Source organism: Zonotrichia leucophrys, chromosome 21, assembly GCF_028769735.1.
Source record: "Zonotrichia leucophrys gambelii isolate GWCS_2022_RI chromosome 21, RI_Zleu_2.0, whole genome shotgun sequence".
Taxonomy (NCBI): domain Eukaryota; kingdom Metazoa; phylum Chordata; class Aves; order Passeriformes; family Passerellidae; genus Zonotrichia; species Zonotrichia leucophrys.
The window spans coordinates 1,212,397-1,234,468 of NC_088190.1; the positions used below are offsets into that span (position 1 = coordinate 1,212,397).

Here is a 22,072-nt window from a genome sequence, read left to right on the forward strand (position 1 = left end):
GATTTCCACAGATAAACGGTGCTAGCTGCAGCCCTTACATCACAGTGTTTTTACTTCATCATCATTTTATTTGTTTTTACTGTAAAGGTTAATAAATCTTGGTGTGTTTAGAGTATGAAACAAGGCAGGCAGGCAAAGAACTGCAGCGTGAAGGGGTGAAGTTTTATATGCTGCTTTCTCAAGTCGGAGGGGTGGGAGGAGGAGCAGCTGCCCTTTGTGGTGGTTCTAATGGGCTGCTGGGTGTGTTAGTCACCCAGGGAGTGATCCATAATCCTTAAGATAAAAAGCGTTGATCTCTCCACTAGTTCTCAGACAGAGCTCTAAGGCATTTGAATTGGGTTACCATTGATTTAAGGTGGGGAGAAGAGTGTAGTGTGGGTCTGCTTAAAAAGGGATATACGGGATTTATTTAGCTTATTTAATTTTTAAAAGAATATTGGAGGCCTTTCAGTGCAAGTGTGCCAAGTTCCCTATGGATTCTCAAGGAAGTTAATACAGTACTTGCCAGTATTTTAGTGAAGAACTTACTGAATGGCAGATTTTAGTCAAAATTTAGGCTGTAAATAAATTTCTGTGAGAATTTATCAAGGTCCCAGATGTTTGCTGTCTCATTCATTTGTTCAGGAAAGTGTTTATTTTTTAATCTTTCTCATGGTTTCCCAGGAAGGTGAGCTTGACTTCCTACCACAGCAGAGGTTTTCCAGCCACGAAGGCAGTGTAGAAGCCCTTTTTGGCCTAGAGGGATTGAAACTAGTGCATTCCAAACACTGAATTTTGGACTCTGTGGCTTGATAGAAATTGATTGACCGGTCTGTACTCGAGCCAAAGCAGCATTAAAGACTGAATGTACTTTTTTTTCTGTTGCAAAGATATAAAAATGCTTTGTAGCTCCTTTGGATCAGGTGCAGACTCCTGAAAACTGCGTTACAGCCCCGGGTTTCCAGTTGTTCCAGTCTGTAGCAGCAGTGGCCGTTCCTCCCTTGGTGTTAATTCCCTGCTGTGGACCCAGATTTCAGAGAGATTGTTGATGCTTTCTGCAGCATTTGTCAAGGAAATGGCTGCTTTCTTTTTTTTTCCTGAAGTGAGTAATTGTTTATTAATTTTTCAGCACATAAAGAGCATAATTATAATAGTCCCTGACATGTGCTGGCTGTGCCAAGGTTTAAGAAAAATAAAACCCAGTAGAAGTGCTGTTTTGAACTGTCTCTGATTTTTCAGGCCTTCCTGCTTTGGACCCAAATTTCTGTGTAGGAATTTGGGACAAGCACACAGATGTCAGTTTAATTCTCTGTAGAATTAATTCTCTTTTATGTTTTAACTCAGTTTAGGATGGTGGGATCCTACTCAGGTGTTGTGAGAAGGAAGAGTAGGTGATCAGTACACTGGATTTTTTGGTACACAAAATTTTTTGATATGCACAGTGCTGTATAGGTTGAGCAGCATCCTGGATGTGTCCTGACACTTCTATGCTTTGTTTCTTTAAGCAGTGAATGTAACATCCATGAACAATGCCAGATTGACCCCAGGGGAAAATGAAGTGGGCCCATTGTTTGCAGAATATTTATGGTCTGGACAGCTACCATGGAAATGTTCCTTATGTTTGCTATTTTACTGTGTTTCACCCCTGTTACAGAGGAAGCAACCTAAGAATTGACAAGGAAGCTCAGTTGTGTTTGGGGCTGGTCATGCAGGGTGCTGGGTTTGCAGGAGGAATTGTGTGATGGGAGCTGCCTTCTGCTGAGAACTGGACAAAGACAAGGGACGCAGCTGCTTTTGAATCTATAAAATTATTCCACTTGCAGTCCCCACAGACGGGGCAGCTCTGGCCAATCAGGCTTCTTGCCCCTTACTTCGTTTTTCCCTTAATGGGGCAATTAACAGCAGGAACAAAGTGCATGGTCTGCTCAGTCTTTATTATTATTTGTGTTGTAATAAATGTTAAGGAGGCCACTTGCAGACCAGCACCAGGCACTGTGCAAATGCAGAGGAAATAGACCATTTTTGTCCCAAAGAGCTCTAAGTAAAGAAATAAATTTACAAAAAGGTCTTACAGTATTTTAAGTCCTTCTCCTTTTGCTGTTTCTTCCCAACTGCTGTGGTTTGCATGATTTATTGTGCACCTGTCACAATTTTCCAGCTTCTTTAATGTTTTCAACATGAAACCTTTTGTGTGTTAGATTCTGATGATCCAGATAGTTTCCTCCAGTATCTCCTGTATTTATTCTCTCATTCATATCTTCCTTGTCCTAATGTCATCACAGCCCCCTGACTTCAGCCCTAATTGTTTGGGGCTTTATTGCCAAAAGGGAAACATTCATTCTCTATTCTATATTTCCTATAATTTAAAAATTCTGTGAAATGGGGTTCTTGAAATAGGAGGTTTGAGGAATAGTAACTTGCTGGTTTTTCTTGTCATTTGAGTCTTTTCAGTCTAAAACATCTTTATAGCTTCTTCTGCAGATGGGTTCTACTGTCAAGCCTCTTGGACTAAATCTAAACCAATGTATTACTGGTTTTGTCCAGTCCCTTGACTGTGGAATTAGAAGGATCTGAGTAAGTGTGAACAGTGCTCCCGTTCTGGTGCATCTCTGCTTGATTCAGCTTTCTGGAGTCTCCCATTCAATAGTGATTTTAAGTACTGGGGCACAATTGTTAGGTGTGACACAGGCTTCTATCCTCACATCATCTCCAGCTCCCTACCATGTGAATGAATGTCCTGCAGTCCTTGTCTGCCCTGCAGTTAAAAGAATGAAAACGTAATAAATTACAGCTTCATTGGTTTTTACATTCTACACATGTGAAGGGAGCAGGGTGAAAGGGATTTCTTTTGAAAGCTGCTGTGTTTGAGCTCTGCAGTAATGACAATAGTAATAGAGAGAGGAGTGAGGAAGGTGAGTTGGAGGTGCTGTCATCTGCTCCCCTGGAACCTGGGCCACACATGTTTTCAGTTGTGGAGCAGGGACTGGTCCTGGTTCTGCCGTAGTGAGCATCTTGGACACTGGGTTGCCGCATTCCTTTGGAGAGCCTGAGCTCCAACAGCATTAATGGTACAGCACAGCCCCAGTGATCCCTGAGCTTCCTCCTGCACGAGGAAAAGCAAGTTGTGGAAATTGGGTACTGCCATGGAAAGTGATAAAAAGCTGATTGTCTTTCCCGAGCTTTGAGCGCCTGCCTGGCGTCTCTGGCGGGTCCCGTGGGGTCGCTTTGGTGACCTTGTCGTGGCTCTGCGGCTCTGTCACCTGTGCCGTGGGACACAGCTGGGCTCTCAGCGCCCGTCCCACCGCGCTGGGCGGCTCTGCCGTCCTGCTGTGAACACAGCTGGAGCTGATCGCTGCCATTGGGCTGCAGGCGGTACCCCCACCCCGCGCTGCTCATCCCGCTGCAATTCCTTCTTTGGTGGTACTGCCGATGCAGGCAGCCTGCAGCTCCAGCTCGGGCAGAAGCACAAAAAGGGATTTTTAAAGTTCATTTTCCCTCCGAAAGTGAGATGATTTCTCTTCAATATTAGAACTCCAGAAAAAAGGTTCATGTTAAATTTGAACTGCTCACTGGTTTAATTTATTATGGCTGCATTATCAGTTTAATACATTTAGTTTGCTCTTCTTCTTATATTTCTTATGTTTTTCCAGCATTTATCACTTCCCCATAACAGTTTTTATTGTGTTAACCCTGATGTTATGAAGTCTCATTTGGAGGTGTATTTCTGAAGTAAAAAAATACCTATCTAGCACATTTTCTCTGCAAATTAAAATAGTTATTATATGTTTCTTTTAATGTTTGTGTAAAACTTTCTGATTCTTTTTAGATTTATGCATGTAAGTTTAGCTTGAATATTATTCCTCTTAAAAAGACAGGAATTTTGTCAAGATGTCCACTGTGTTCTCAATTGAATTATAAAAAACTGAAGATGACAGATATTTCACTTTGAAAGGTGACTACTACACAGATGAAGTTGCTACTTTTCATAAGGGTTTTTACTCCATATATCAATGTGTTTTAAGAGAGACTTGGGTCAATAATACCATGCTTTAGAATTCCCTAAATACATATTTACACAATAGACCTTAAAATATATTAGTCTATCATGTCAGCTCCTGTACACTTCTATCCGGGATGTTTTATGTCCTTAACATATGATACAATAAAACTTTATTTTATATAGCATTTTTCATACAAATTGTATCCTAAAATACGTTGTATGGGGTTAAACGAGACTTTCACAAGGTTAAAATTAAAGGAAAAGCTGAAGGGTGCAGGAAAATGAAGGGCTTTGCATGGGATAGATGTATTTAATTGAACAAAGGGAACCTGAGCGGAGAATGCACCGAGCTGAGAGCGTGTAAGCGTGATTGGAGCTGCAGAGCAGGATCCCTGGAAGTGGTGAGGTTATGTGAGGAAAGGCTTATTCTGTGTGAATGAAGGAGGTGGAAAGGTCACGCCTTCAGGAGCAGCTGGAGGAAGTGTGGAGTAGCTCCTGGAACAAAGAAGTTGAAAGCAGGGACTGTGTGGAGTCACTTCTTTGTAGTGGGAGTAGCAGAGATGAGGGGAGAGTGTGCTGAAGGCAGCGGAGCGCGGTGTGCCAGCTGAGCTGCAGGGTGGGATGGATGGCAGCGGGGTGGCAGAACACCGGGGATCTCAGCTGCTCCATCGCTGCTCGCTCCAGCCTGGCCCCGGCACTCCGCAGGCACAACACACTGACAGCTCACATGCCTTTTTTCCTGGCTTTTATAATTTTTTTTTAAATTTTTTTTTTGGTCACCCTATTCATGTAAATTAAGTAAGGCTTTTTTGTATGTGATAATTATAGATAAATGTATTTAAAGTAGATCTGGATTTTGTAGTCCTCAGGAAAAAGAGGAAGAGCAATTTTTCCCCCCGTCCCTGTCATGTGTTCGTTTTAATGAGCAATTTTAAAAAATTGAAAATAAAAGAGGAAAATGAATAGGTGTTGAACCAGCCTGTGATATGTAAATGCCAACTAGTAATTACCTAAAACCTCAATTTTCTTTCTGTTTCATCTTGCAAAACATTTCATTTCCACTGAGTGAAAACACTTAATTTGGGGCTCTGACGGCGGGAGCGCGGCGGCGGCTGCGCCGCCAGGGGGCGCGCGGGGTCCGCGCGCGCGGCCGGGGAGCCGTGAGGGAGCCCCGGGGCCGCGGCGGCCGTGAGGGAGCCCCGGGGCCGCGGGGCCTCGCCCTCACAGGGTCGGCTTGGAAAGACCTCCGGGATCGTGCAGTGCGGCCTGTGACCCAGCACTGCCCTGTCAGCTACACCAGCGCACTGAGAGCCGCGTCCGGGCTTTCCCTGAGCGCCTGCCCGGGCAGCCCCTTCCAATGTCCAATCAGCCTGTGAATAAATTCTTCCTGGTGTCCAACCTGAACCTCCCCAGATGCAGATTAAGACTGAGTTTTGTCCTGTCGCTTGTTTTCTGAGAGAAGAGCCCAAATCCCACCTGGCTACAACCTCCTGACTGAGAGTTATAGAGAGCAAAAAGGTTCCCCCTGAACCTCGTTCTCTCCAGGCTGAGCGCGACCCATGACAGGGACGCGGCCAGGGCCAGTTTCCTCACCCTTCACGTGGGTGCGGCTGAGTTAGGTGTCACTCATAGTCCAAGTTCTGAGCACCTAGGATTTCCGCGCCTTTTTTTTCCCCCCTCCCATGGTTTGGCTTTTTTTTGTTTTTACCTTTTTTTTTTTTTTTTTTGGTTGGTTGAGTTTTTGGCGGGTTTTTTTGTGGCTATTTTTGGTCTTTTTTTTGTGTGTGTGTGTTTGTTTGGTGTTTTGGTTTTTTTCTTTTTTTTTGGCTGCTATTCTGTATTCTCTTAGTTCCAAGTTCTTCATCTCAGATATGGCTCAAAGTGTGTTTCTTCCTCGCCTTTGTTCCCATGAATCTTGCTTTTCTGCCTCCCATGAATCTTGCTTTCAACTCTATTTTTTTTCCCCCTCACTGTTTTACGTGAGGGCTTTGCCATTGTTGTTACAGCATTTTTAAACTTTTCTCCATCCAACTTTGAGATCTGCCCAACTTTGTAGGTTTCTATGTTATATCTGAACCGAAATAATTCCTGGGGTTGTGTATGTTTTCATTTAAACCTCAGTGAAATCACAGGAGGAGCTTTGAGGCGTTCCCGCTCCCCCGGCCGGCCCGCAGTTGGTTCCCTCACGAGCACAAGTGCAGCTCGCGGCATTGCCGGGGCGCAGAGCGCGGCGGCCGCGGCTCGTCCCGGGCCCGCCGGGCGGCAGCGGTGCCTCCTTACCGAGATATATGGCTTCATAATTAGCCCCTTGCATTTTTCCCGAGTGCTGGCATCAGCGTTCTATGATGTGTTTCCCTGATTAACAGCTGCTTTGCAACTATTTCCGTGTGCCACCGATAACCATATTTGTCAAGTTAGTCCTGGCAGGGCACTGATTTCTTACTAAAACACAGCATTTCTGTTGCAAGGGGCTTTCTTGTTCACTGCTGTGCCAGGCTTTTAAGTCAGCCCTTGTTAAAACGTAAGTTGGCTTCAGCCTGATGCTTGTTAACAGGATTCTGGGTATCTCCTTTAGAGTAGGAGTGCAGAAACCTTTCACAGACAATTTAATCTTCCGAGCCTTGCAAACATACAGCCGTACACTGAGGGGGTGTTGCTGTAGGCTAATATATTGATCAGTTCCATTTGCCCTATAGCTGTGGCCTTCTGCTCTGGCTGAAATAGGTTGAGTGTTTGTTGATACTGCCATATTATTATTTTTTAATACACTGGAAAAAAATTAATTCCAACTTCTTTTACATACGTCATGTATATTGCCAGTGTTGATTGCTTCCGCACATGTAATGTAAACTGTCTGTGCATAGTTCATGGCCTGGGCCGCCTCTGCTTAATGAAAAGAAGTGTTGCTTTTAAACAGATACAGATCCACTCAGAAAGACAAAATACCATCCCTTGCAACGTATAATTCAGACCCAACCTTTACATCACAGGTCATCTCAAAGTCTCAGTCTATCAACAAATGCTGTTTAGTAATAACCTACAGAGGGTTCCCAGTATTAGGAAATCTATTAGAGCTCTTACAGGCTGCACTCCCGGTGGCTTTTGAGTCTGTTTTCCATGTGGAACTCTCTTACCAAATGCTTTGTAACTTTTATTGGTAAAGATCTTTTGCATTTCTGTTATTTTGCTTTTTATTTCTGAGTTGGTAGAGAATAGGCATTTGCCACAGTACTTTAAATTTTGTGGTTTATTTTTTTAATGTAACTAACTGATAAAGTAGCTTAGATTGCTTTCTTGGAAACCCCGCAGCTTTGAGCACAATAAGAAATAAGGCTGCCTTTATCTTCCCCATTAGAACAAAAGGGAGGGAAATTAGGAATGAAGGGCCTTGGCTGCTAAGTTAACATCCAAGTGCTGTGCTTTGCCCCAGAATTTTGCCAGCTCTCTGCTCTTCCATAGCATCTGCAATAAAGTTCCTGTCTTTATTTTATATTTTTGACATTGAAGCAGAATATTTGGCCTGAATTTATGTAATTCGTCCAGTTGCAAATATAATCTATGAATAGTGACATTGATCTTTTAATTGAAAAATCAAACTGTAGGACATGACCTGCTGCAGGATTCCACCCATCTCTTCCCAGTCAGAAAGATGTCTTTGTGAATCCTGTTGCTGCAGGAGAGATGGTGGCGGGAAAGCAAGTTTATGGGATTGCCTGGCTTTTTAAAAACCAAATACACTCTGTTTAATACAAGTACCTGATCCATTAGATAAAGGCACTCTGCTCGACAGTGCGTGCTGGCAATCTAAGAATCAACGCAGTGATACAATGCTCATTATTTGGCAGTGTCCTAATACCATAAAAATTTGGAGAAGTGTTACAAATGCTACAGAAATAGTATGGAACAATGTTAGCAGCTGAGTCAGAGTGCTATTTGCCACATGATTTTTTTGGCTGTACATAGGACTGCAAGTCTTCTCATCTTCCTCCTCCTTTTTCTGTTGTTTAAATTATGGAGTGCAGTTGCTCTTGTTTGTGCAAGGAAAATGATCCATAGAAGGTAGGGAAATTCTTGTGTATGTTTGTTGAAAATATTGGCATTTTGACATGGCCAAAATTGCTTTGTAAGTTACTTGTGTATACGAGATTAATTATAAAAATGAAGACATTTCATCTCAGCCTATAGGAACGAATGTTCAGAGGTGAATGCAAACACAGGATGAGAAACATGGGATTACTGGAGGGAGGAATACATGTCCAGGATTCTTTTTATGGAGTTGTTGTTGCTTGTAATTTCATTTTGTTTTAAGATTAAAAAGGCTGTGAATAATGGAGGAAGTAATGCAGGGGAGAGATAAAAAAGAAGTTTATTTTGGACTGAAATTTACTACCAAAATGTTTACATCTTTATAAGGCAAAAATAAGCTTTAATAAAGAGTTAGAATCAATGAAATGTTCACATGGTTGCGATTGAATTAGCACAATGAAAAATACTGCTTATTTCTCACAGGTTTTGTAATACTTAAAAATTGATAATTAAATATAAGAGCTTGCAGAGCTGCAGGTCTGCAGGCCGTTCATGTCTATCTCCCTGAATGTGGGAGGGAGTGTTGAGGAGTGTCTGAAGACACAAACAAGTAATTATTGTTAGAAGGAGAGTGGCTTTGATATGTTCACGTGTCTGTCGGTCTGCTCATTTGGGCATCTTTCTTATTCAGCATATTATCTTAAGGTTATTAGTTTGGGTGCTTTATATTTCTGCATCTGGCACAGCAATATCAGCACAGTTTAAATCTGCGATTTGCCTGTCACCTGCATTTCAGCTGGAGACAGATCAAGTGCACATAAATGAAGCCAAAGTATACTTTATGTGGGGTGGTTTTTACTCTGCTGTTTTGTGGTTCAAAATTACTGAATGGAACTTAAGGAAAAAATGCAGGAAAACAAGAAAATGAAAAGAATTAAAAATACCCCATTCATTTTGTCCTCCCAACTTTGAAGTGTGCTGGGACTTTGTCAAATTCCCGTTAAAATAAATATGTCAATTTCATCTCTCTCCCAAATTCATTTATCATGCTTTTTTAAAAGGTGTTTTCTGCTTTACCTGATGTTTAAATTGGATTCACTCGTTTATGCTGTTCTTTGCTGTATCCCCCATGTTTTTCTTAAATGAATTAGTAATGACAGCGTACTCCATCATACCCTCTCTACAGCCACTTTAAGGGAAGCCTGGTGATCTAAACCTTTTAACCTATTAAAGATGATTTTCCCCAATTGAATCAGACCCACCACAGGTGTAATAACTAATCATTTAAACTACACCTGCTATTATGTATTTTTAAGCCATTATGCATGTTGGATAGATGATAATTCATGTTTATTGCATTGTCCAATGGATCCGTTTTGCCTACACTAGCCTGATTAATGTATTTAAAGAAATAAGAGATGCAATTTAAAAGAAAAAAACATTGATGGAATGCACTGAGGAGTACATTGAAAGTGCCATTAAACCCATCAGAACTTTGCTCTCTGACCAGAAATGCATATTCCAAGTGTTTGATTCAAACACAAAGTGAAACTTAGTGATTTCAGGAGTGATGCTGTATTTTCCCTTCTTTTTCTGCTGTCAAAGTTTTGGAAACCTTTTTGGAACTGAATTCCAGAAACTGTATTTTAAGATAAACCCTTAAAGACCTGAATAACATGGGTCTGGCACATTAGGATGGTTAATTTTAGCACTAGAGAAGGGAAGTAATCTCTTCCACTAGTTCACATGGATGTGCTGTTAGCACATTATTCCTCATGATGCCTCAATCAGAACAGATGTTTTTGTATAAAAGTGGAGGGAATCACTGGTGCAGTAACATGTAATAACGTGTATAGCAATATAGGGAAATGTGGGAAATGGAACTACCATATGAAGAAAAAAATCAAATACCTTTCACTGGCACTAAATGGAAATGTAAACATCTAGTGCTGTTGTTGTTGGTGCCATTGAGTATTATCCCAGACTTTACCCTTTGCTTGTAGAAGTGCTCTGTTTTAGGTGCTCTGTCACCTTAAACAAGGATGTAGAAGTCAGTTTGTAGACAAAAGTCATCTGTGGCTTTTGCTGGTGTGCAATATAAATTTTAACTACTTGCCTACCCATTTGTGTCATTCCAAGTGACTTTTTTGATTGTTGTTATGTGATCCAAAACATGTGAAATCGCTTCTTCTCTAGTCATGAGAAGCTGAGGTTTATTTATTGCTTTCAATAAATTAGAATGATGGCAGAAAAGGCCTTAATCTCTTAGAATCTGCAGGGAGCTTTAAGTCAGATAGAAAGGAAGCATTCTTACAATAAGCCAACTGTTGCAGATGACATGCATTGACTCAAGGCTGGCTTTAACTGTAGGAGCCAACTTAGGTAAGAAGATCACAATGTAAATAACAGAAACACGTAATAATCTTAAAGGAGTTTTTTGTACAGGTAGAGCTGCTCCCAGAGTAATTAACAAGAAACTTCTAAGCTAAACACCGTAATTGTGCTGTCTGTTTAGAGTTAAACCACAAACTCTGATACTTGCTGAACCATTTCTGAAGGTTGGTGTTGTCTCCAGACAATCTCCATGTGATGGGTGTGTTGTCTTACCTTGCAGCCCACAGTGCCTAATGTAAAATAGGGATTTGACCATGCCTAACTTGGATCTTTTCTCTCTTTTTTTCTCTCCAATCCTCCTACCCTCCTCAGATTGTGACAGCAGTGAAATTTTTACAGAATCCACGAGTCCGCCAAAGTCCTCTCGCAACCAGAAGAGCATTCCTGAAGAAGAAAGGTATGAACTCTTTAGGTTGTGATCTCAATGATAATGAGGGACCTTGAATTAATGTAAAGTCAAAATGTATTGCTGTGGAATATTAGATGTTACGGACAAAGCAATTAGTCTGCCCCAAAAGAAGATCTGAGGTTTATAAGAAATATCAGTCTCTTTTCTTCCCAACTGACTAGTGCAATATTTGCACCAGATGTGGAATTGTAGAATACAAAAGACACATGGGAAATAACTGTTATCAGATCTTTTCTGCAATGGGGACAGTTCATGCTTGTGGACTAGCTGGTCAGTTCAAACCTTACTGACTCTGGCATTAGGATGGCCAATCTCTGGGTGAAAAGGTCAAATGTTTCCAAAGAGAGCCAGAGAGAGGCAAAGAACCTGGTAAAAGTCAGCAAGGTCAGGTTAAGGTCAAGCTTGGGGTCAACCTGACTTTCAGGCTGAAATGGTAAACTACTGACTGAGTTTAGCCCTTTTCTATAGCAGGGATAGAACAGATCCTGACAAATCCTATATCATCTTAGTGAGGTGCAGCATACTTTGGTCATTGCCTACAGAAAATTTATTTTACTTTCTGACTCATAGTGGAACTATGTTTTGTTCCTATTTTATTTCTAAAGCTTTTATTCCACAACTTGCAGTGCATTCCAGGTGATGTTCACTCTATATTTTGCTACAGTCCTGGGTCCATATTGCTTACCAGAAGACATAAATAACAACAGCTTTAACTTGAAGTTAATTACGTGTGTTGTAGAGCACTGTAAGGTGTTGAAATGATGCTGAAAACCCAAATTCCAAACTTCAGAGGGGAGTGACCCACATACACATTGAAGTCATAAGTACTTCAAGGTACATCAAATTCTAGAGCTAAAGATCTTGAGCTTTGAAAAGTAGGGAAGCCTATGAAATACATATTTTTCTGTTTGGAGTTATGAAGTGCCTATTGAGATGCCTGAGACCTGAAGTCACGAGATGGAGAGTTCCAATACATGCGCCAGTTTGCTCACCCTGAATAGCAGAGAACCTGGAAGGGAATGGCAGCCGTGTGTTTTGGCAATGATGTCATGACAAGTAGTTCAGGGGCACAGCGTTTGGAGTGAGATCCTCTCTGCTTGTCCTAGTGCCAGTTCAGAGGACATTCCAATCACGTAGGGATCTGCTTGCCCTGCCCTGCCATCAGGATGACATTAAAATTTGGAGCCTGTTGGTCGCTGTGCACCATGAGTTTTTCCTTGAAATATGTGGACCTACGGGGAGTAATTAATCATAAAAGCTTGGGGATTTCAACTCTATCATCGAAGCAATGAAGCAGGGGAAAGCTGAGCCTAAAAGCTGTGCTGATTACCCGGGGTAACCTGATACAAAATCTATTGTTGCCGAGAGATCCTTAGCCCCCAGTATATCGTGCAATATTATAACTGCCTGATCTTCTTCTGTGCTGACAATGACCAGTTAGTCCTCATTTTCTCTCTCAACACAGCTGGGTTAGAATTTCATTTGCAGAAGGTATTTAGAGCAATTTAGAGACAAATGTCTCTGGTGTTTGCTCTGCACTTCCCCACCGCAGGCTTCGCTGAACAGTTTTTTGTATCAGGAGCTCCATCTAATCTGTTTAATTTTAATAAATCCCTGACTGGGAGAAGAGGAAGGGTGGGGAGATGGAGGCGCAGAGAAACTGTGGCCGGACTAATACTTCTTATGAATTACTTGGCTAATAATTACTAAAGAGCAGAAATGGTTTGGTAGAACTGTTTGTTTGTTCCTGTGTGTTAATTAGCCCTCCTTCCCTCTGTGCTAATTGTTTTTTTTTCTAAACCTAACCCTAGGAGATGGGAAGGAGTAGGGTCCAGTAGCGCCTGTAGGCAGCAGTCACTGGCAATGTGTCCACATGGAATGTGGCCTGTGTTCCGTGCTGGCACGGTGCCCGTGTGGTCTAGCAGATGGAGTCAGTTCTTGAAACTGTTGGGGCTGCTTTAGGCCTGAGCCCATGAGGGACTGCAGGGTTTGGTGGGCTGTTCCCCCTGTTCTCTGATGTACAGTCCCTGTCATCCCAGTGATAATGTTTATCCCCAGCTGAGGCTGTCTGGTAGAGTCCTCACTGCCAGTTGAAAAAGGTCCTGCAAGGCTGACTTGGCTTAAGAAATTTCACTTCTGAGACTCACAGAGGTGGTTCTGTCAAGAATTACTATATTTTCTGATTTTTCTATAAGCATCTCCTTCCTTGTAAAGGCCAATCAAATTTTATTTCCTTTTAGTATAGGAGCTGGATTTGGTTTAGTACATTTCAGTGAGATGAGAAATGAAAGTTTCTGCAGGATTATCAGCTGGACTGGGTTTGGTGAAACAGGAGTTGTAGGGGCTGAAATCAGGTGTTCCTGGTTCTGTGCAGTTCAGGTGTGCTGAACTGCTCCCTCTGGCACATGGGGTGATAGAGTGTTGATGACAGTTGGGAGAGTGAGGGTATCCTGGATTTGTAAAAGGGCTTTCAAAAGTCAGATGAGATTTCTCTGTTGTCTTAAGCACTTTTAAACTCCCATATACAGAGGCATTAATGAGAAACATGAAGTTATTAGAATCATTTATCATTTTCTTTGAAGCTTACACTGGCATTTTGTGTAATTTATGACATTTCCTCCTTTTTATCATGAACTTCTTCAGATGAAGGGAAAAACAGCTGTTTCCCCTCAGAGTATCTGAAAGAAAAGAAAGAAAAAAAAGATGCTGTTTGTTTTTTGTCCAACTCGCTGATTCTGCTGATGACATGCCACAGAATCAGCGGCGCCTTGGGAGTAATTAGACAGCATGTGGGGCTTAAACCCTTGTGGAAATGTGTCTGTCATTTAACTGTTGTGCCTCAGATGTCCTGCACTGCTCAGTTACCCATCCGGTAACTCGTGTGCCTTGTTAATTTTGTGTGCTCTGAATCTCTTCAGTTCTGGCAAGACAGAGAAAGGGGGTGGAAATGCACTGTACATGGCAAGCTCTGTTTTTGGGGCAGAGAAGGGGAAAACTGTGAGGTTACAGACTTGTTGTGTCATCTTGGATGAAGAACTGTTTTCTCAGTTGCTTGTTCTCTTCATCTGTAAAATGACTGCAGTAATGCCTTTCCAGAGTGGGGTTGTGGGAACTGATGAAAGCATATGAGGAGCTCAGAATAACAGTGATGGAAGAACAGAGGTGCATTAAAGCAAGTTAATGTACAATTGTTGAGTTATGTTGGGAAAATGTCCACTCAGAAGGTTTTCTGCAGTGCATCAATGTTCCAGAAAATTTTTCCAGTGTCAAGATGCCAGACTATGGTGATTTCTGAAGAGATGAAAAAATTATTTAATTCTACATGCCCTTCCCAGTCAGAGCTCAAAGGCACTTGATCCCCTGGAAACAAATGCTGTCAGCCCCAAAATCTCCAGCCAAAAACCGACTTGATTTTCTTCCTCTTTCTGTAGTCTGCATTCTTGGAAGTTGAACCTGCCTTTTCCCCTTTGTCAAAGAAACCCAAGTGAATCACCTTCAGGACCTGAAGGATGGGGGCACAGCCCACTGCTGGAGGGCTTAAAAAAAGCAAATTCTTCAGCAGATTTCAATTTAACCCTCTTTTATTACTCCCCCTTTTTTTTTTATAATTTAAGTCCATTTCATGAGGCAGTTTGCATGTCCTTGAATGGAATCTCGTTACCATGAAAGCTTTTTTAGCATTGATTTCATAACAGTCTTAATTTAATAGTGCCGTCATTACTGAGAAGCTCTGAGAGTGAGGCCCCAGCTTTCCAGGTCAGTGACCTTTTAATTACAAACCTTGTTCTGATGGCCAGGTTATCGACTGGACAGCTCCCAGCTCCTGCCCCCAGCATGAAGATGAAAATAACTGCCTTTCCTCCCCCACTTCCAGAAAAGGGAGGAAAGAAAGAAAAGTAACCTCTTGTGTTTCCAAAATTAATTTTCTCCTTCAGCTTTACTTTGTAATTAATTCTTTAACATGTCTCAGTGAAGCTCAAACAGTTTTTGTAAAGGCTTTTCTTGAGAATAAAATACAATGCAAGCCAATGGAGTCCAGTGCCAACTCAGCTGGAAAAATAAGTTAGTAACCTATGGTGTCAAAATACCTATTTAGGCCAAACTGCTCTGGCTCTCCAAACCTTACTCTTTTCTAGAAAGTACCATGTTTGATACACAAATGTGAGATTAGACCATAAGTGTTGACTGTTCAAGGAATGCTAGGTGACTTGTCATTCTCTTGAAGCATCCTGTCAGGACATGGATTGAGAATGGTGCAGAAGAGGAGTAAGGGCTTTATTTCACTCTTGTGCTGGTGTTGGCTTCTCCACAGTGTGGGTGGTGCTGTGGTGGATCTGTGCTGAGGACAGTGTTGGTAGTACAGTGTTGGTAGTACAGAGGTGTGTTAGCTATAGGAAGTACAGAGGTGTTTCAGCTATAGGTAGCACAGAGGTGTGTTAGCTATAGGTAGTACAGAGGTGTGTTAGCTATAGGAAGTACAGAGTGTGTTAGCTATAGGAAGCACAGAGGTGTGTTAGCTATAGGAAGCACAGAGGTGTGTTAGCTATAGGAAGTACAGAGGTGTGTTAGCTATATGAACTACAGAGGTGTGTTAGCTATAGGAAGTACAGAGGTATGTTAGCTATAGGTAGTACAGAGGTGTGTTAGATATAGGTAGCACAGAGGTGTGTTAGCTATGGGTAGTACAGAGGTGTGTTAGATATAGGTAGCACAGAGGTGTGTTAGCTATGGGTAGTACAGAGGTGTGTTAGATATAGGTAGCACAGAGGTGTGTTAGCTATGGGTAGTACAGAGGTGTGTTAGCTATAGGAAGTACAGAGCTGTGTTAGCTATGGGTAGTACAGAGGTTTCAGCTATAGGTAGTACAGATGTGTGTTAGCTATAGGTAGCACAGAGGTGTGTTAGCTATAGGTAGACAGAGGTGTGTTAGCTATAGGCAGTAAGAGGTTTCAGCTGTAGGAAGTACAGAGGTGTTTCAGCTATAGGTAGCACGGGTGTGTTAGCTATGGGTTTACAGGTTTCCTATAGGAAGTACGAGGTGTGTGCTATAGGAAGCACAGAGGTGTGTAGCTATAGGAGTACAGAGGTGTTACTATGGGTAGTCAGAGGTTTCAGCTAAAAGAAGCACAGAGGTGTTAGCTATAGGTAGTACAGAGTGTGTTAGCTATAGGTAGCACAGAGGTGTGTTAGCTATAGGTAGTACAGAGGTGTGTTAGCTATAGGTAGTACAGAGGTGTTTCAGCTATAGGTAGCACAGAGGTGTGTTAGCTATATGAAGTACAGAGGTGTGTTAGCTATAGGAAGTACAGAGGTGTGTTAGCTGTAGGTAGTACAGAGGTGTGTTAGATATAGGAAGTACAGAGGTTTCAGCTATAGGTAGTACAGAGGTTTCAGCTATAGGTAGTACAGATGTGTGTTAGCTATGGGTAGCACAGAGGTGTGTTAGCTATGGGTAGCACAGAGGTGTGTTAGCTATAGGTAGTACAGAGGTTTCAGCTATAGGTAGCACAGAGGTGTGTTAGCTATGGGTAGCACAGAGGTGTGTTAGCTATGGGTAGCACAGAGGTGTGTTAGCTATAGGTAGTACAGAGGTTTCAGCTATAGGTAGCACAGAGGTGTGTTAGCTATAGGAAGCACAGAGGTGTGTTAGCTATAGATAGCACAGAGGTGTTTCAGCTATATCTGAGCAGTGCTTACACACAGAGCCAAGGCCTTTTCCCCTTCCCACCCCAACAGTGAGGAGGCTGGAAGTGCACGAGAGGATGGCTCAGCTGACCCCAGCTGATCAGGGCACACAGGTATAATCTGTTCACTGTTTCAGCAAAAATCCAGAACATAGCCCCATACTAGCTACTGTAAAAATGGTGCACTATCCCAACCAGACAATGCACAACTGACTGTGTGAGTGAGGCTTGTCCTGTGTTGTCCTTGCATCTCAGGTACCTTGTTCTCTAGCTGCTCACACCAATGCCTGCACAGACCTCATCACCTGAACTTGCACAGCTACAAGCAGGGCCTGGAGTTCAGATACTGATAGCAAAAATTTATTGCAAGAGCATGCTTGGTGTTTTAAGTTTCTAGTACAAATCAGCACACAGCAAGAGAAAGTTCACTAGCATAGGTAGAAGCATTCTGATTATTTAAGAAGTTTGCAGCAGGTGTTAAGTAGCAGAATGTAACTCTAACATCTTGTGTAGACTTACAGAAATGACTGTAGAGGTGGCATGGAAGCCAGCACATTCTGCATTTTCATGATGCTTTTCATTTCAGGATTTTGGAGCACATTGCACCCATTAACTTGGAAACTTTGCAGCTAGTTGCATGGAGCATGTTGGATGGTGTTTATAGGGTTATCTATCATTATCAGAATCATGGTTTGATCTAGATCTCACTGTGCTTCCCACTAAAAAAGCATCCACCTCTGAGGTAGGCAACAGCAGCTGTTCAACATCACTTTGTGATTTTTAGGAGAGGAAATGAAGAATACTTTATCTAAGTGATCTTGCAGAGGGAGCTTTAGGGATAGAGAATGTAATTACTGAGTAAAAAATTTACCAAGATTCTTGAAAAGCACCATGGGATATTTAATTACTAAAGATGGTTGGGCCTCTGTTTATGACTGTGCAAGACAGCTAATGTGCCTTGTAATATTTTGCTAGGATAAAGAAAAACATGTCCTACACCTGTCATGCAACCAGTTTGTTCTTTAGGTGCCTCCCATCCAAGCTTTGGCTCTACACAACCCAGCATAAATGGGCAAATGTGATTGTCTCCCAAAGAGCTTATTAGGGAACTTAAGGATGAAGAGTGAGAGAATGAAAGCTGTCATTGCTAACAAACTCACACCAGTTCCTATCTAAATCAGCATTAGGGGTAATCACATCCATTTGTGGCACTCTGCTGTGTTTGCCCAGCGCTGATAATGTTCAACATACACATTCCACTCCTGGAGTATCATAATGCAGAGGAATAGATGTGCTTGCATCCAGAAATTAGTTCCACCTTCCTGTGTTTTGTATTAGTTGCCTTCTTTTTTCTTCCTGAAAATGATTGAGAATCACTATCCATCTGCTGAGAAGGAGATGTCTTCCTGTCCTGCCACTCTTCTGCATGCGGATCTGTCACCTGCTGTGCAGTACCAGCCTATTCATCATGCTGACTCCTTTCCCCATCAATTTTACCACTGTTTGTGATGTCTGAACTTGTCATGAACTGCACGGATTTTCTTGGCTTCTTGGGTGACAAGGAATGTACAGTAGTGCTAACAAAATGTGGTAAACTGCTCAACCTGAGGGCATCCTGGGAATCAGATATGGTGCTTCTTTGGAGGGTTTTGGGAAGAATATAGTTGAAGAAACCCTTAGTTATCATTCCTCAAGATTTGAAAGGAAGTTTGGAGAAACTAGTCTGTTTAGTCCCTATAAACATGGAGAAATCAGTTTATTGCTCATCTCTGACTCTTGTCCCAGTCACTAGTCATTTATGAGAGGGCAGAAAACCACCTGACATCAGGTTAGACATAACTGCTGGTGTGATGCAGTGTAGAAAGGAAGCCAGTCCTTTCTTGGCTTGAAAATTATTGATAAATTGGAACAGACCGGTTTGATGCTTAGGAAGTTGTGCATGCTGCAAAATGCTGTTTGTAAGCTTAATTTTAAGAAATAATTGGAATGTCATGGGTTTAATGATGTCTCTCCACTTGGCTATCTGACAGTGACTATTTAATGTAAAAGAGCCGTTAAAAATGGCTTTGCAAAATTAACTCCTGTTGCTCATTGAGTGTATTTTGAGTCATATCTGCCTTGTTTACTGACAAAGTAATGTTTCCATTCCTGGTAGTACTGAAAAAACAATATGATTACAGCAGAGTGAATTGAAGTCTACCTAGAAGATAATGCTAAAACAGTCAATTATATTCCAAGGCCTGAAATCATTAGCCTTAGTGATGGGCAAAAAAGACCCAGCCCCTAAGTCTGACTTGTAAATTTAAATATTTATTTATAATGCTTTTGAGTGAAAGTAAATGCCAAGTCCAAGAGAAAGTCACTTCTGTAGTTGCAATCTAAAAGCAGGCATGGGAGATCTGAGACATGACTGCTTCCTTGGCTTTGGGTAAATTTCTTGTTTGCAGCTTGCCCATCTGTAAAATGGGGTTAATTACCACTTTTGCCTTATTGACTCAGTAAGATTTATGTTAGCTATGTTCATAAACTGCTCTGATATGCTTGTTTCAGAGCTCTTGGTGCTGCTGTGTGTGATTTTTGAAGGTCCTGCAGTAAAAGCCACACTTTCAGAGAGATTAGGAGTTTACTTCCATCAGCTGTGTATGGGAGGGGAAAGCTGCAAACTTCAGAATGTCAGAATGTCAAGGCTCAGGCAGATTGCGTGCAATCCTAATCCAGCCCTGCAGCTTTGACCTTTGAAGTAAGATTCACCTTGAGATGGTTGAAGAAATCTATGTATGTTTGATAAAAAATATTTCTGTGACAGAAGGAATTTGTTTTTCATGGTCATCCAGCTCAGGGTTTCCCCACGGTCTTCCCAGAACAAGTAAATGAATTCAGCTTCTGACCTGCTCTGAGAATGGACCTGGTATTCTGAGTCTAAGGAGACAGCCTTCCCTCTTGAGGCTAAAACAAGGAGTGTAGTTCGGAAAAGCTGTGGTGTTCTGCTGAAATCCATTTCAGACCTAATGATACTTTCCTGCTAGGAAAGGTAAAGTAAGTTCCTCTATGAGATAATTCTCTAGGATCTCTTAGCCAGCATGTTTGTTCTGTTTAAAATTATGTCTTGGGTCCCCTTGAACATGAAATCCTACAGTTTGCTTTTCTGCTGCAAACTCTTAATTTTAGTCTGGAGTGCAATCATTCTTTTCTTAACTAAGATGTTAGTTTTTGGTTCGTTCCTTGCTATTCTTTCTCCTGGAGCCTCGTCCCAGTGACTCCACTTCTCCTGGAGCAGAGCAGAGAATTCATTCTCATGAAACCTGAGGCGCTCTGAAGTAAAAGCTGTTGACTTTGTCATACCGTGCAAATGTGCATTGCTTTTAGCAAGACAATAAAGGGTAAATGGGGTGATCTCTGCTCCTGCAGAGAGGTCAGGTGGTTACATTACACAATCTTCTAGAGCATCTTGCAGCAAATACATGGGTTATATTAAAAGTTGCAATCATATCATTTTTTAAAAGTAAATTGCTGACCTTATGCAGTGGAATCAGCTTTATTGAATTTCGCCAAAAATGCGTTTATAATCCCCCCACCCCTGCATACACATGATATTCATGTCCTTGCTGCCCATGTGGAAATGTCCCTTTTTACGGTGATAAAATTAAATTTGTCTTTGTCTCTGCCTTGCCTCACCTTTTAAGATTCCATCCTTTAGAGACACCAGTGGATATCCATACCAGAGAATGAAGATGGGCAATATCCCTGCATGGCTGGCTGGCTGATTGTGAGCCAACTACCACGGAACAAATAAATAAGCATTTCACATTTAGAGGACAAATCAAGCTGAGGACAGGTATAATATGGGTATTTTTCTAGGAGTGTTGTGGCCTTAGCATAGGTAAGAATTTATTTTGACTTGGAAGTACCTACGCTTTGCTTCTGGATTTTTTCTAATTGCTATGCAATATGAAATGTAAAATCCTCTAACAGTTGTTGTGTTACTCATAGTACTGTGTTACATGCCCTTCCTCAATAATAACTAACCATAAACTCTCTGGGCTTTGGCACCTACTGCCTCCTTCCTGAATTCACTTGGGAAAAAGGTGTTACGCAGCATGCTCAAGAATTTAACACACCTATTCCCATATTTCTGTGCCACTTTGCATCTTCAAAGTACTCTACAAACATTAGCTGACTAGCCTTGTGACACCCTTTATGAAATGGCAAGATTATAAGATTAATTTAAAACATTTCAAATTGCATTTTTTCATCTTCATTAGACCTTTATATTCTTGAAAGAGTTTGCAGACTCCACATTTTAGTGGGAAACTGAGGAATTTCAGGTGGGGACACTGAGGCAGATATATTAACAGTTAAATCTGAGATTATTCTGACTGCCAGCCATAGATCTATAAATACAACCATACTGTGCTATATTGTCAGTGTGATGTACTGTATAGAATTTTCAGTAAAATTACTTAAAGCATTTTGATGTTTATCCACCATTCCAACCCCAGCTGCTTGGAGGGTTGGTGGAAGAGGTTAAGCTGGTTTTATTCAATAAAATCAACACAAACCATCTAAGTAAATGAAGGGGCAGATTGGCCTTTGCAGTGTTAGCCTGCATCCCTTCTTGCAGCATCCCCCAGCTTGTGTTTTTTATGTAGTGTTTAAAAGGCTGTTGCTCAGAGGTACTGGAAAGAATATCAGAATATCATTACTCCTGCTCTTCAAGTAACCAGGAGAATGCAGCTGTTAAACTCAGGATATAAAATACATGTTTAAAAGATGACTCTGTATGTGTTTAAAAAAGAGAGCGAGAGAGGATTCAAGGGAACCAAAAAATAGCAGGTTCCATTACTGTAATTAAATGGCAGCATTTAACCTATCAGGCCGTTGCGTGTATGTGAGAGACGAGCAGGGAGCTGCATTTGAAATGATCTCTGTCTTCCTTGGGGGATAGAGCAGTTAAATAATTTGTTTGCGAGGTGTGAGTTTAGTGTCGGGTAGAGCGAGTGCTGGTGTGTGTGTGTCTCGTGAAGCTGGGGATGCATTCAGCACCCCATGCACTGTCAGGGCTGGCTAGCTGGGGATGCATTCAGCACCCAGGCACTGTCAGGGCTGGCTAGCTGAGGATGCATTCAGCACCCATGCACTGTCAGGGCTGGCTAGCTGGGGATGCATTCAGGTGCACTGTCAGGGCTGGCTAGCTGAGGGTGCATTCAGGTGCACTGTCAGGGCTGGCTACTGGGATGCATTCAGGGCACTGTCAGGGCTGGCTAGCTGGGGATGCATTCAGCACCATGCACTGTCAGGGCTGGCTAGCTGGGGATGCATTCAGCACCCAGGCACTGTCAGGGCTGGCTGCTGGGGATGCATTCAGCACCCCAGGCACTGTCAGGGCTGGCTAGCTGAGGATGCATTCAGCACCCCCTGCACTGTCAGGGCTGGCTAGCTGGGGATGCATTCAGCACCCAGGCACTGTCAGGGCTGGCTAGCTGGGGATGCATTCAGCACCCCGTGCACTGTCAGGGCTGGCTGGCTGGGGATGCATTCAGCACCCATGCACTGTCAGGGCTGGCTAGCTGAGGATGCATT

General features: G+C 42.2%; 1 protein-coding gene across 1 annotated transcript in view; it reads left to right on the plus strand.

Annotated features, from left to right (window-relative positions):
* The window catches only part of PEX14 (peroxisomal biogenesis factor 14), a 69,066-nt gene that overhangs the window by 20,939 nt on the left and 26,055 nt on the right, over window positions 1-22,072 (plus strand). Inside the window, exon 3 of the mRNA XM_064730595.1 lies at window positions 10,712-10,796. Coding sequence (XP_064586665.1) covers window positions 10,712-10,796 — 85 coding nt within the window. The remainder of the gene's footprint in view (window positions 1-10,711; window positions 10,797-22,072) is intronic.